Source organism: Mytilus californianus, unplaced genomic scaffold, assembly GCF_021869535.1.
Source record: "Mytilus californianus isolate M0D057914Y unplaced genomic scaffold, xbMytCali1.0.p SCAF_6, whole genome shotgun sequence".
Lineage (NCBI taxonomy): Eukaryota > Metazoa > Mollusca > Bivalvia > Mytilida > Mytilidae > Mytilus > Mytilus californianus.
The window spans coordinates 3,941,938-3,956,163 of NW_026262712.1; the positions used below are offsets into that span (position 1 = coordinate 3,941,938).

General features: G+C 33.0%; 2 protein-coding genes across 5 annotated transcripts in view; both read left to right on the top strand.

Annotated features, from left to right (window-relative positions):
• The window catches only part of LOC127706048 (uncharacterized), a 502,975-nt gene that overhangs the window by 132,977 nt on the left and 355,772 nt on the right, over window positions 1-14,226 (top strand). The window lies entirely within an intron of this gene.
• LOC127706049 (uncharacterized) overlaps window positions 1-14,226 on the top strand; it is a 343,243-nt gene that overhangs the window by 75,129 nt on the left and 253,888 nt on the right. The window contains exons 8-9 of the mRNA XM_052210457.1: window positions 7,544-7,997; window positions 13,114-13,886. Coding sequence (XP_052066417.1) covers window positions 7,544-7,997; window positions 13,114-13,886 — 1,227 coding nt within the window. The remainder of the gene's footprint in view (window positions 1-7,543; window positions 7,998-13,113; window positions 13,887-14,226) is intronic.

Here is a 14,226-nt window from a genome sequence, read left to right on the forward strand (position 1 = left end):
CAACTATGTAAATTTAAGTGTTCAAACTTAAATAGTGTACGGCTTTGAAAATTTAAGGACGCACATTTGATATGTGATTTTCTGGGACAACAAGATGGTTATCTTAATGTTCCGCTCTACTTAAAGGGAGAGACAGTATGATCGTTTGAAAATAAATATTTTTAAACTAAACGTTCATTATAAAGCAAGAGAATAAGACAAATGTATATGCATGCAGAATCGCCCAAGAAAAGGAATTTCCATGCAGCGAAAAGGATCACAATAATAGTGCGTTAAAATCTGTTTACCCCTCCTTGTTACAATAATACTAAGTATAAATTAGTAAAATAGTCTTAGGCCATCAGGAAATTGCAATGATGATTATTTTTATTAGTAATTTTATAAATAAACGATGTTTTATCTCTTTTTTTTTCCTTCTTTTTTTTTAAATTAACAAATTCTTTAATGCACTAGTATCAAGTTGTTAACAACTGCCCTATATAGTACAACTATTATATATAGGTTTATCTCTTCATTGTATAATGATTATCGTACATTGACAAGTGTTCTACAATTTAAGGACATTGGTCAAGTTTAAAATTGTCAATATGCAAGGGCGGACCGAGGCCATGATTTTTGAAAGGGGCAAATTCATAAACGGATTTTACATCGCAGAGCGTAGCAAGGGGAACTTTTTTTTAACGATTTTATGCTAAATAAAAAATCATATATTAATCGTAAAAAACATGATAAAATAATTATTTCTAGCCACCAAAAGGGGGGGGGGGGGGGGTCGTCGTACTCCCTCTACCCCCTGGGTCCGCCACTGATATAATGTAACTATGTCGTAAACCATCATAAAATTTAATAAAAGACGAAAAAACAGAGACAGCCGCAATCGCATATTTACTATAGGAGCTCTGTAATCAAATGAGTTACGCCTTTTTGAACTCACTGAATTTTATAGTTTGTTCATATGTTGTGCTGTTATACCAGTTTTTTCCTTGTTTTTTGGGGGGGAGGGGATGGAGGGGGGCGCTTACACGTTCAACCCCGCCATTCGGTATGTGCCAGTACCGAATCTAGGAGCCTGTAAATCCGTGGTTGTCTTTTGTTGCTGTATATCATACATGTATTTGTTTTTCGTTTTTATGCCCCCGCCGTAGCGGAGGGGGCATTAAGTTTTACCCTTGTCCGTCTGTACGTACGTATGTACGTACGTACGTACGTCCGTCCGTACGTCCCGAAATTGGTTTCCGTTCTCTAACTTGAGTTTGCCTCAACCAAATGTTATGAAACTTATACACAATGCTTATTACCACAAAACACAGATCAAGTTTGAATTTTGGTGGTTCCACTTTAACCGATCTAGAGTTATGCCCCTTTATAAAAGGAAATATTGCAAAATTTTTAGTTTCCGTTCTCTAACTTAAGTTTGCCTCAACCAAATGTTATGAAACTTATACACAATGCTTATTACCACAAAACACAGATCAAGTTTGAATTTTGGTGGTGTCACTCTAACCGATCTAGAGTTATGCCCCTTTATAAAAGGAAAAATTGCAAAATTTTTATTTTCTTCTAAATATCAAGTTTATATAATATATTTTTAAAATTGGAGTTATCTTCCTTTGACCATGATTATAGTTGGATCAACTACAATCAATGCTTTATACAATGCAATGTTTAATTTTGACTTCCACTGATAAAACACAGATCAAGTTGAATTTGGGTAGTGTCACTTTAACCATTATTGAGTTATGCCCCTTTATAAATAGAAAGATTGCAAATTTTTTTAGTTTCCATTCTGAAACTGAAGTTTTCCCCAGCCAAACATTATGAAACCTATACACAATATTCATTACCACAAAACTCAGTAAGGATCAAGTACAATTTTTTGTTTCAGTTCTCTAACTTGAGTTTGCCTCAACCAAATGTTATGAAACTTATACACAATGCTTATTACTACATAATACAGATTAAGTACGAAATTAGTTGGCAACACTTTTACCATTCTAGAGTTATGTCCCTTTATAAACATAAAAATTGCTGAATTTTTTAGTTTGTCTCAACCAAATGTTGTAAAACTTATACACAACTGTTCTAGAGTTATGGGTGTTTACAAATAGAAAAATTGCTGAATTTTTAGTTTCTGTTCTCTACTTAAGTTAGCCTCAACCAAATGTTATGAGACTTACACACAATGCTTATTACCACAAAACTCAGATCAAGTTCAAATTTGGGTAGCGTCACTTTTATCGTTCTTCAGTTAAGTCTCTTTATAACTATATGATATGCAAGCGGGGGCATCATCTGTGTCCACATGTGGACACTATCCACATTTATTTATTTTGTAAATAAATCAGGTTGTAAGTGTTCACATTAGTTGTTTTTTTTTTCAGTTTTCATTTCGGGGCCTTATTTAGCTTACTATGCTGTATGGGCGTTTCTCACTGTTGGATGCCATACGGTGTTCTATATTTGTTAACTTTTACGTCATTTGGTCTCTGATAAAAAGCTGTCTCATTGTAATTTTTCACGGGCTAAATTGCCACTTAGGTTGTTCTACGAAGACGACGACGAAGACTAAGATATTGGACGTTATAATGTTGCAAACCAACTTTTATTTATAAAAAGAAATAATTCTTTCATGCCATGCTCAATGCTCATTTTAACATAGGTAGGCATTATATTTGTTAAAATTGTTAAACCAAGCATTAGCAAGGTATAAAATATTGACAAATATAATGCCTACCCATGTTAAAATGAGCGTAGGGTATGGCATGATAGAATTATTTCGATTTTAATAGGGAAGTTTAGAACTTGTGTATTTCAAAGAGGACATAAAATACACGTTCGAAAGGCAACTTTTTGATTTAAGATATCCAAAACGTTCTTTTAGATATAAGAAGATGTGGTATGAGTGCCAATGAGACAACTCTCCATCCAAGTCACAATTTGTAAAAGTTAGCCATTATAGGTCAAAGTACGGCCTTCAAAACGGAGCTTTTTCTCTCACTGTCCGTCAATATACAATAGTATAGAAAACAAACAAACATTTGTTAGATGTATTTCTATTTGTATCCATCTGATGAGTTAAGCCTTTTTCAACTGATTTTTATAGTTCGTTCTTATGATGTACTGATACACCAATTTCCCAGGTTAGGGGAGGGTTGGGATCCCGCTAACATGTTTAGCCCCGCCACATCGGTATATATGTACCTGTCCCAAGTCAGGAGCCTGTAATTCAGTAGTTGTTGTTTGTTGCTGTGTTACATATTTGGTTTTCGTTCATTTTATTGTACATAAATTAGACCGTTAGTTTCCTCGTTTGAATTGTTTTAAATTTGTCATTTCGGGGCCTTTTATAGCTGACTATGCGGTATGGGCTTTGCTCTTTGTTGAAGGCTGTACGGTGACCTATAGTTGTTGATTTCTGTGTCATTTGGTCTCTTGTGAAGAGTTGTCTCATTGGCAATCACACCACATCTTCTTTTTATATCATAAGGAATTAATGTAAGTACATGCTATAAAGTATTTATTTCAATTTAAACTTAGTTCGAAGATAAGTTCAATAAGGTATACGTATAGCATTCAAAAATGTCTACTCCCTATTTCGAAAAGTCCCCGTTTTAAATATATTTTAACACGACATGTTTGTATTGCAATAACATCTTTATAACATCATTTTGACTCACATATTTAATTTCTTCCGATGGGCAATGTTCAGATCCGTAGCTTTTCATAAATTTGTGGTTTCAAAACAAAACAAAACCGGGTCCTATACTGAGACAAAACCGGGTCCTTATGTAATAAACAACATTGACGAAACAGGGTCCTTCCATTTTGACATGACCCATTTCTTTCGTTCCATGCACAGAAATGCAAATATTGAGGTGCTCATAGTGACTAGCCATGAAATCTCTGTGTTAATATCTTTCTTTCCGTACTTTTCTTTTCGTACAATGTGCACAATTTAAAAAGAAATTAAACAAATTCGTAGCAAGGTTTAATCAATTCACCATTTTGATGTGCCTTTTTACTTATTTCTCCATTAATCTAGAACGGTTGTAGAAAATATTACATCACACAATCAAAAATAGTTATATGTGTATGTATATTCTTCAATATCATTAAAAAACAAATAAATAAACAGAAATTTTACCTTTTCCCTGTCTGTTGATTGTCCGTCACCGTACCGGATATTAGATACTATCGAGTCCAAACATTTTTTGCCGGGGTAGTTTAGACACAGTGCTGCAGTTTAAGTTATTAAAACATTTATTAGATTCATAAACTATCCTGAATTTTTACCAAACTTGAACAGAAGCTACTTACAATCAAAAGATAGTATAGAGAGGTATATTTTTATTAATTATTTTTCTTCATTTTTTGTTGAGCCTGGGATTAACAGTAAAAGTAGGCGAGACACTGGGTTCCGCGGAACCCTTACAAATTTTTTGTTAAATTATTTGTAATTTCTGTTTAATATAAATGTTCTATAAATTTGTACATTTTATTTTTACAATTAACTCTTATTTATCAAATGTTCATGCATGTAGGAAAAAAAACGTCGTTTTTTGTCTCGCCTTGACGGAGTCAAAAAGCGAGACATAGGTATGCTGTTTCCGGCGTCGGCGGAGTCAACAATGTATTAGTTTGTGATTAGGTCTAGTTCATGGTGAACCACTAGTGGTAGGTCAATGATATTTAGTATGCAGTTGTATTAGCATTGGCACATCTCATAACCATGGAGATTTTTTGGCCCTGCTCCCTCAGTCAAGGTCTATTGACTTTGAAACTTTTCATAGTTTACATGTATTTGTTTGTGATCTGGTCTAGTTCATGGTGAACCACTAGTGGTAGGTCAATGATATTTGGTATGCAGTTGTATAAGCATTGGCATATCTCATTTCCCTGGAGATTATTTGGCTCCGCCCCCTTAGTCATGGTCTATAGACTGAAAATTTTGCTAAGTTAACATGTATTAGTTTGTGATTAGGTCAGTTCAAGGGGAACCATTAGTGGTAGGCCAATGTTAATTGGTGTTCAGTTGTATAAGCATTAGCACATCTCATTTCCATGGAGACTATTTGGCCCCGCCCCCTCAGTCATGGTCTATTTACTTTGAAACTTTTGCTTAGTTTACATGTATTAGTTTGTGATTAGATCAGTTTAAGATGAACTGCTAATGTTAAGTCAATGATATTTGGTATGCAAATTTATTGGCATTTGCAAGTATCGTTTCCATGGAGATTATATAGCCCCACCCCTGATCATGGTTCATTGACTTTGAAACTTTTACATAGTTTACAAGTTAATGTTTGTGTTTTGGTTTGTTTAAAGGGAACAACTTATAATAAGTCAATGGTATTTGGTATGCAGTTATATTAGCATTGGCACATCTCATTCCATGGAGATTGTTTAGCCATGTACCTTCAGTCATGGTTCACCGACTTTGAATATTTGCATAACTTACATGTTAAAGTATTACTATTTTAATTTCAACATTTGCATTATCAAAATTACAAAAAGGCGAGACATATCTCTGTGATAACAGTTTATTGCTGTATATTTATCAAATTTTAAATAATTGCACTATTGACTATTTCATGAAAATTGGTACACATAATCTTCATAAGTAATCAAACCAAATGTCATTTTAAAAAAGAGGGGTTCATTAACTCGTTTTCAAGTTAAATCAGTTTGAATGATAAAAATCAGTTGAAAACTGCATCTTTTCCCAATAAGTCACAGTTTGACGTCGTGAAAATAACAATTTACGTTAGCAACGTCATTACTTCCCCTGTAACTGTATCGTATGCCCTTAAAACAATTGTTCAGTTTAAATGTTAAAGATTTTTTTTAAGTCAGTTTAATTTCAACAAAAAGTTTGTGTATAAGAAACTCTGTCATTTAGTAGTACTGCACCAGATGCACTTCTCAGCAATTAATGTCTCTTCATTGATGTTACGAAACTTATGCACAATACTTATTAGCACAAAACTCAGATCAAGTCCAAATTTAGGTAGCGTCACTTTTACAGTTCTTGAGTTCTGTCCCTTTTTAGAGTTGGCATCATTTTTGTACCTTGGGCACATTCCCCATTTATTTATAACTACAAATTTAAATCAAACAATATCTTAATTTTCACGCAAATACCGAAATTACTGGCTACTAGGCTTTTAATATCCTCTTGAACTGTTTTAGATTTATTGCCAATTTATTAAAATGTTATTTTTATGGACCCGCAACAAAGCTGTCAGGGCCATATATATTTACCCTTGTCCGTCATTCCGTCATTCCGCAACAAACCATTATACAGACTTTTTTTCTAAACGCCTTCAGATATTGGGCTGATTTTTGGTATTTGAGTTAACCATGATGAGTTACAGATCAAGTTTAAGTTTCGTTCCGCTCCGCTAATTTTTGCCGAAATTACGGGCTTTGGACTTTGATAAATTGTTGAAAATCACAGTTATACAGACATATTTTCTAAATACCTTCAGATATTGGGCTGATTTTTGGTATGTGAGTTAATGATGAGTTACAGATCAAGTTTAAGTTTCGTTCCGCTCTGCTAATTTTTGCCGAAATTACGGGCTTTGGACTTTGATAAATTGTTGAAAATCACAGTTATAGGGACTTTTTTTCTAAACCCCTTTAGATATTGGGCTGATTTTTGTTATGTGAGTTAACCATGTTGAGTTACAGATCAAGTTTAAGTTTTGTTCCACTCTGCTAATCTTTGCCGAAATTACGTGCTTTGGACTTTGACAAATTGTTGAAAATCACAGTTATATGGTTTTTTTCTCAACGCCTTTAGCTATTGGGCTGATTTTTGGTATGTGAGTTAACCATGTTGAGTTACAGATCAAGTTTAAGTTTCGTTCCGCTCTGCTAATTTTTGCCGAAATTACGGGCTTTGGACTTTGATAAATTGTTGAAAATCACAGTTATAGGGACTTTTTTCTAAATGCCTTTAGATATTGGGCTGATTTTTGGTATGTGAGACTACCATGATGAGTTACAGATCAAGTTTATGTTTCGTTCCGCTTTGCTGATTTTCATGTCGTTTTAACACATCTTGTTAGATCTGCAGTACATCCACTTCCTGTTTGCTGATAGGTTTGAAATTTAATTACTCATTGATCAAGGAAATTTTTCATCAAACTAGTATTGGTCTTGAGAGCTTGATACTATCCATGCATGTTTGTGTCCACATGTGTTGTTGAAAGTGCAGATTTTTCAACTTTTTGAGACGGGGCCATTCGTGTCGTTCATACACATCTAGTTTTTACTAGTGTTTCTAAACTATGTTTGTAAAATTGTGAACAACAAAAAAACATCAATAACATGTTCTTCTCCAAAAAATATTCTAAAGACCCTAATATCACTTTATTCCCCTTGGAATGTAAGATTAAACAACTGTTAACAGTTTCGGAAAGTTATCTTTAAAAGTATAAGAGCTAGGTTAAAGGTGTAAATTGACCTGTAAGAGTAGATATATCTACTCTGAAAATTTGAGATAAATCTAAATTTGGTAACTTTTTATGTTTTAAAGGAGAATGTTGAGACACGACGTGAAGAGCTTTACAGTGGAATTGAGAAGTTGTTTAAAGACCACGAGGGACAACATCATCTGGTCCTTAGACCTCTAATATTTGTCAATGCAAAAAATCAAGAAGACCCAGAAATAGAAGTTCTGAAGAAAACAATTACAGAACTTACATTCAACCACCCATGTTGGGGTGAAAGAATGCCCAATGCTTGTGTTCCACTAGAGCTGGAGATCGCTGAATTAGTGGCAGAAGGAAAACAAATTATGTCATTGGCTGAAGTTAAAGAATTAAATGCCATCAGCGAGGTGTCTGTCCTGTCTCCTGAGCAGCTAACAGATTTTTTACATTATCAACACTCTCTTGGAAAGATTGTTTATTTTGATACCCCACAGCTAAGAGATAATGTTATCATAAGCCCCCTTCTTATGGTGGAAGTAATGAGATCTTTCATTACAGGTGTGTATATATTTTCATTGAGTAGTGATGATATTGCTGGTATAAAAAAACAAACATACCAAAAGATATTGCTGGTATAAAAAAACAAACATACCAAAATATTGTGTATCAGCCAGTTTTAAGAGCACTGGAAAATGTTGAACTGTGCCCTATACTAATCTTTTTGTCGGTTTGTCAGAACTTTTATGTTATACAGTTAGTCAAAATTGATCCTTTTTCAATCACAGCGTTAATATTTGTGAAGTGCAGACAATTATTTTATTCTGTTGTGGAATATTAGAAAAGATGGCTGTTTTAACTTATGTTTTGTAAAAACACAATTGCAAATTTAAAAAAAAAAATTCGTTAGTTTAAACTGAAACAGATATTTGATATGTATAAAGGTTTAGGTATAACTGTAGAACTACATAGTTATTTAATATAAAATATATTTCAACAATGCTAAAAAACTTTGAAAATGCAAGTATTCCTATCCTGGTTATAAGTACCAGCACAATTATGTTTTGAGACAATATGTTGTTGTTATATTCATACTGCAACTCTTACAACTGTGAAAAGGAAGTATTGTTGGTCAATGTCACAAATGTAACTCTATTCACTTTCTAGTTGTATTGGGGAAAGAATTTCATCCTGAAATCCGAACCTTAACAATGGAACATAAATTCCTTTTAAAGTTAAAATCATATTTGGCTGTTAGAAATACACTGCCTGTGATTAATCCAGTGATCGGCTATTGAACTATCATATACCATTTCTGTGAAATAAAACTAAAACTTTTCCCAGCCCAAAAAATGGAATGTCTTATTTAGATCAAGTCAAAATCTATTAAAAATACGTTTGAAATAGTAAACTAGTATAATAGTAGTAGTAAACTTTACGCCGAAAAACAACTGATAAAAATGAACATAACATTAAGATCAAAGACAGCAATTGACTGACAAGATGTCATCATGGGTGACTGCCATACATCATCTTTTGTAACTCTCAAGTGAATCTTGACATAATATATTGAGGTTAATTTCATAATGTTAACACAAACGTCATCACTTGCATCATTGTGATACGATTGTTTTCTACCCAATATATTGAATATTTACGAGAGTTGAAGTTTACAGAGAACAACCATATATTGTTCTAAAACATATAGTTTTCATCGTGACGTTTTGTAGACCTTTGTTTAGATGATGAATTTGAGAACAAGGGATGAAATCCTTAAAAAACTTTTGATTGGTGGCTCTGCTTTCTTAAACATAATTTCCGCAGCAAAATAAAATTGCAAGAAAAACATCAGTGTATAAATTAAGATGGACGACCAACTGCTTTACAAATGTTGTTAGGAAATACACTTATCTAAATATTCCCAGTGTACTTTCTTAAGTGTTTTCATTTTTATACGCCCGTTTACGTGACGTATTATTGTATACTATTGTCCGTCCGTCTGTCAGTTCGTCCGTCAACATGTTGGACATTAAATCAAAAATGCTTTAACTAATTTTCATAAAACTTTAGGGAATTGTTTATGTCTATTGACGTGAGCTCCCTTTCGTTTTTTATTAATTTTAGATCATACGTTTCCGAGTTATGGGGTTTTATTAATTAACAAAAGGGGAATTTTCCAGTTTTTGGACAATAACTCTAACATGCTTTCACCAATTTGCAAGACATTTTGGTGAATTGTTTATATCTATTGACATGAGCTCCCTTTCCATGTTTTATAAATTTTAAATTGTACTTTTCTGAGTTACAGGGTTTTATTCATTAAAAAAGGGGGGATTTTCCAGTTTTCGGACAAGAACTCAAAAATGCTTTTAGCAGGTCTCATGAAACTTTGGTGAAAAGTTTATGTCTGTTGACGTAAGCTCCCTTTTATATTATATAAATTTTAGATTTTATATTTCCAAGTTATGGGGTTTTATTCATCAAAAAAGGGGGGATTTTCCAGTTTTCGGAAAATAACTCAAAATTACTTTCAGCAGTTCTAATGAAACTTTGGTGAATTGTTAATATCTATTTATATTTTCTATAAGCTCCCTTACGATTTTTATAAATTTCTGATATGACATTGAGAAGTTATTGAACTTTATTCTTTGAAAACGCAATGGGCGTATCATGCGCTCATGGCGCAGCTGTTTATTGCATTGTGTTGTCCTTCATTTTGTTTATGGTTGGTGATTTCCCCTAAGACATAAATAGAAGTAGTATTTTTTTCTTTAAACCATTAAATTGTAAAATGAAAAAGATTTTTCGCACCTTTGGTCGGTTTAATAACCACTTTCTGGCTTCAAATAAACAATCACTTACATTAAAACAATGATAATTAAACCCCAAAAAATCATTCAGAAAAATGCAAAAAGGCTGTTAGGGACCTCATAACTAAATAAATTCATTTTTCATCATGAGAAGGAGCAGTTGTAATCAACTTTGATTGATTGATACATTCAGACCACATTCCACCATTGTCATTTATGTTGCTCGTACAAAAAAACATGTACACGCATTATTATTATACTCCCGCTTTAAAAAAGGGGGTATACTGTTTTACCTCTGTGTGTCCGTCTGTCCGTCAGTCCGTCAGTCCATCCGTCCGTCCCATGAATATTTTCGTCGCATTTTTCTCAGGAACTACTTGACAAGGATTTCTGAAATTTGGTTTCAGGGTTTATATTAGTAAGTTACACCGTGTGATGCGTTTTCAGATTCACCACTCAACAACTTCCTGTTTACCGAACACTTATATTATTTTACACATGATAGCCAAGTTGAAAATTTTCGTCACATTTTTCTCAGGAACTACTTGACAAGGATTTCTGAAATTTGGTTTCAGGGTTTATATAAGTCAGCTATACAGTGTGATGCGTTTTCACTCAACAACTTCCTGTTTACCGAAATATTTCGGCGGGGGTATCATCAGTGAGCAGTAGCTCACAGTTTTACTTGTTAAAGACATATACATGCCTATTTTGTGGTAATATTTTTCCAATGGGAAAGTATTCAATTTTGATCTTTAAATGCTTTGAATACAAAATTAGGAAAGTTAATTTGTTTTGAAATAATAATAATAATAATAATAATTCTTTATTTAAAGAGGGTTATACAGTTAGCTATAAAACTAATCTTCCCTGAGGCCCTCATGAAATACAATGAAATATAACAACCCATTACAAAATATCAAACAAACACACATATATGAAAACATGAAATAAAAAATTGTTATGAAATATACAATTTTCAAAACAGGTAAAAATTACAAATTCATATAGTATTGCCATCATTCAAATTAACTCAACAATATCTTAAGTTTGAGTAAGTGTGTGAAAATTATTATACATATAAAATTACACAGCTTCTTAATGTTCCAACAAGTAATTTTTTAAATCTTTTTTGAATGAGCTTGTACTTGAGGTTAATTTTTTCAGGGATATTGGTAAGTTATTCCATAAAATAGATCCTGAATATATAAAAGATTTCTTATACAGCTCTGTTTTGGCTTTTGGAACTTGTAAATTTTTGCAAGATGCATTCCTCAAACAATATTGGTTTATTTCTGGCATTTCTTTAAAGTTTTCAGTGAGATACACAGGGGCTTTGTTCCTCAAGGCATTTCTGCATCAAAACAGATTTGTGGTATGAGATTCTGTTTTCTACTGTCGTCCACCCAAGCTGTTTAAACAGTGGAGCTGATGATGAAAGTTGATCAGCATCTAAAATAAGTCTTGCAGCCCTTTTCTGCAATTTTATTATTCTGACTAGCTCATTTTTAGCTCAACCACTCCAAATAATACAACAATAATCTATCAGTGGGAGAATATAGCCATTATAAAACAATTTTCTTGAATCAATATTTAGAAATTTCTTGATTTTAGAGAGTAAATGAAGTCTAGATGATATTGATGAACATAAGTAATTAACATGGCCTGTCCAGGACAGATTAGAGTCAATTCTAACACCTAAAAGTTTTTCAATTGATGATTTTTGAAGAATAGTATTCTCAATAGTTAAAACTGGTTCGCTTGATTTAAACGCAGCCTTTGTCTTGTACCTATAACCATACATTTAGTCTTATCCGAATTTATGAACATGTTATTTTTATGACACTATTTTTCAACACATTGGAGATCATCTTGTTCTTTTAATTGCATATCAGCAATACTCTTTCCTGATGTATGCATAGTTGTGTCATCTGCATACAAGTCTATATGGCAATTTTTAATGTGTAATGGAAGGTCATTTATGTACAAAACAAACAAAATGGGACCAAGTATTGAGCCCTGTGGAACACCAAAATTTATAAACTTTTTATAAGAAAACTGATTATTTATATGGACTTGCTGTGTTCTTTCACTCAAAATATGATTTTAAAAAATCAACAGTATCTTCATGGAAGCCACCAATTTGAAGTTTTTTTACATACAATTTCATGATCAACAACATCAAAAGCTTTCTTAAAATCCAGGAGGACTGCCCAATTGATATTTCCATTATTCATTTCATGTAGCCATTTATCAATGTTATTAATGAGGGCAGTTTGACATGAATGGTTAGGTCTAAAACCAGACTGGGAAGGGTGTAAAATTTGAAACTTTGTCAAATAATTATACAGATGTTTAGATACATGCATGTCTCTCTATTAATTTTGATAATGTTGGCAAAACAGATATTGCTCTGTAATTTCTAGCTACGTTTTTTTCATCAGATTTGAAAATTGGAGCTACCTTGGCATTTATTAAAACAGATGGATAAATACCAGTATCAATCATTCGATTAAAAATGTATGTTAAGGAAGCTGCTATGAAAGGAGCACTCAGTTTTAAAATTTTTGGACCTATATTGTCAGAACAGGAGGATGTCTTAACATCTAGTTTAATTATTTCATCAAATAGTTCTGAAACTTTTACTGGAGGAATGATGAACTACTTCTGCCTTTTTTTAGGAATTTCATTTGTACATAGTTTGTCAGAGTATTAAAATTTGAGATGCTTGGTGCCCTGCTATGCCTTTATTTTTCAACACATGAGGTGAAATAATTATTGAATTCTTTGCAATTTCTTTCTGATCTGTAGTTATATGGTCTCCATATAAAATCTGAAGAAAATTTTTTATATTTTCATTTTCATAGATGTTGAATTCTGGCCAAAAGAAGATAAAACAAGGAAAACCTTCAAAAAGATGTCTATAAATGGAATGATACAAAAAGTAGATCTCTACCAGATTTGGGAGCAAGAAGAATTCCGTCAGATTTTACCATTTAAAGAGTACATATTTGATATGCTGATACATCTAGATATCGTATCTGAACAACGTAGATATGATTCAAAAACAGGAAGTCGTCTACCAATAGAAAACTTCTTTGTACCCTGTATGCTAACACAAAGAAACGATACAGATTTCTTGACACAAGAATGTACACCAGAGAGGACTCTTAGTTTGGCCTTTGTTTTCAAAGGAACCATCATACCTCCAGCCTTACCAAACCGTTTAATATGTGCATGTCTCAGTATGTGGACATTAAAAGAATACCGTGGAAGAAAACTTATGTTTTCTGGGTTTGTTGGGTTATCATTTGATAAAGAGCATGATATTATTGTCTGTGTAGAAGGTAACAAGATCTTACTGTACCTAGTCCACAAGCGCTCCAAGGGCCTGATAATACCTGATATAGCCACTAGTGTCCGGGATTGTTTGTTTATTACTTTAGAGAGAATCTCTGAATTTTATCAGTCCTCCATCCATTGTAAAGCCAGCAGCAAGTTACCCTTCCACACCGAGTATTCCTGCTCGAAATTAAGCTGTTTTACTTCAGAAAACAAGATGGCTTCAGAAACTGAGGAATGTCTTTGCGAACACGGTGAAAACATTAAAAATAACTGGAGTATTTGGAACAAGAAAAGGGTATGTATATACATTTATTGGTATATCAATGAGAGAAATCTAGAATTTGATTTCTAAGCCTGCGAATATGTCGCCAAGTTCCCTTATTGCAGAAGATTGGTACTCAATTTGCATTTATATGTTAGACAATTTTTCAACTCTATATAGGAAAGAAGATATGGTATATGATTGTCATTGCAACAACTCTCCACCATAAACCAAATGACGTAGAATTCATCACCTATGGGTCGCCATAAGGCCTTCAACAATGATTAAAACCTATGCCACATATCGATCTCTTAAAGTTGTTATGTAAAAAATGTCCATACATTCAGAGACAAATTTATATCTGTACCAACTT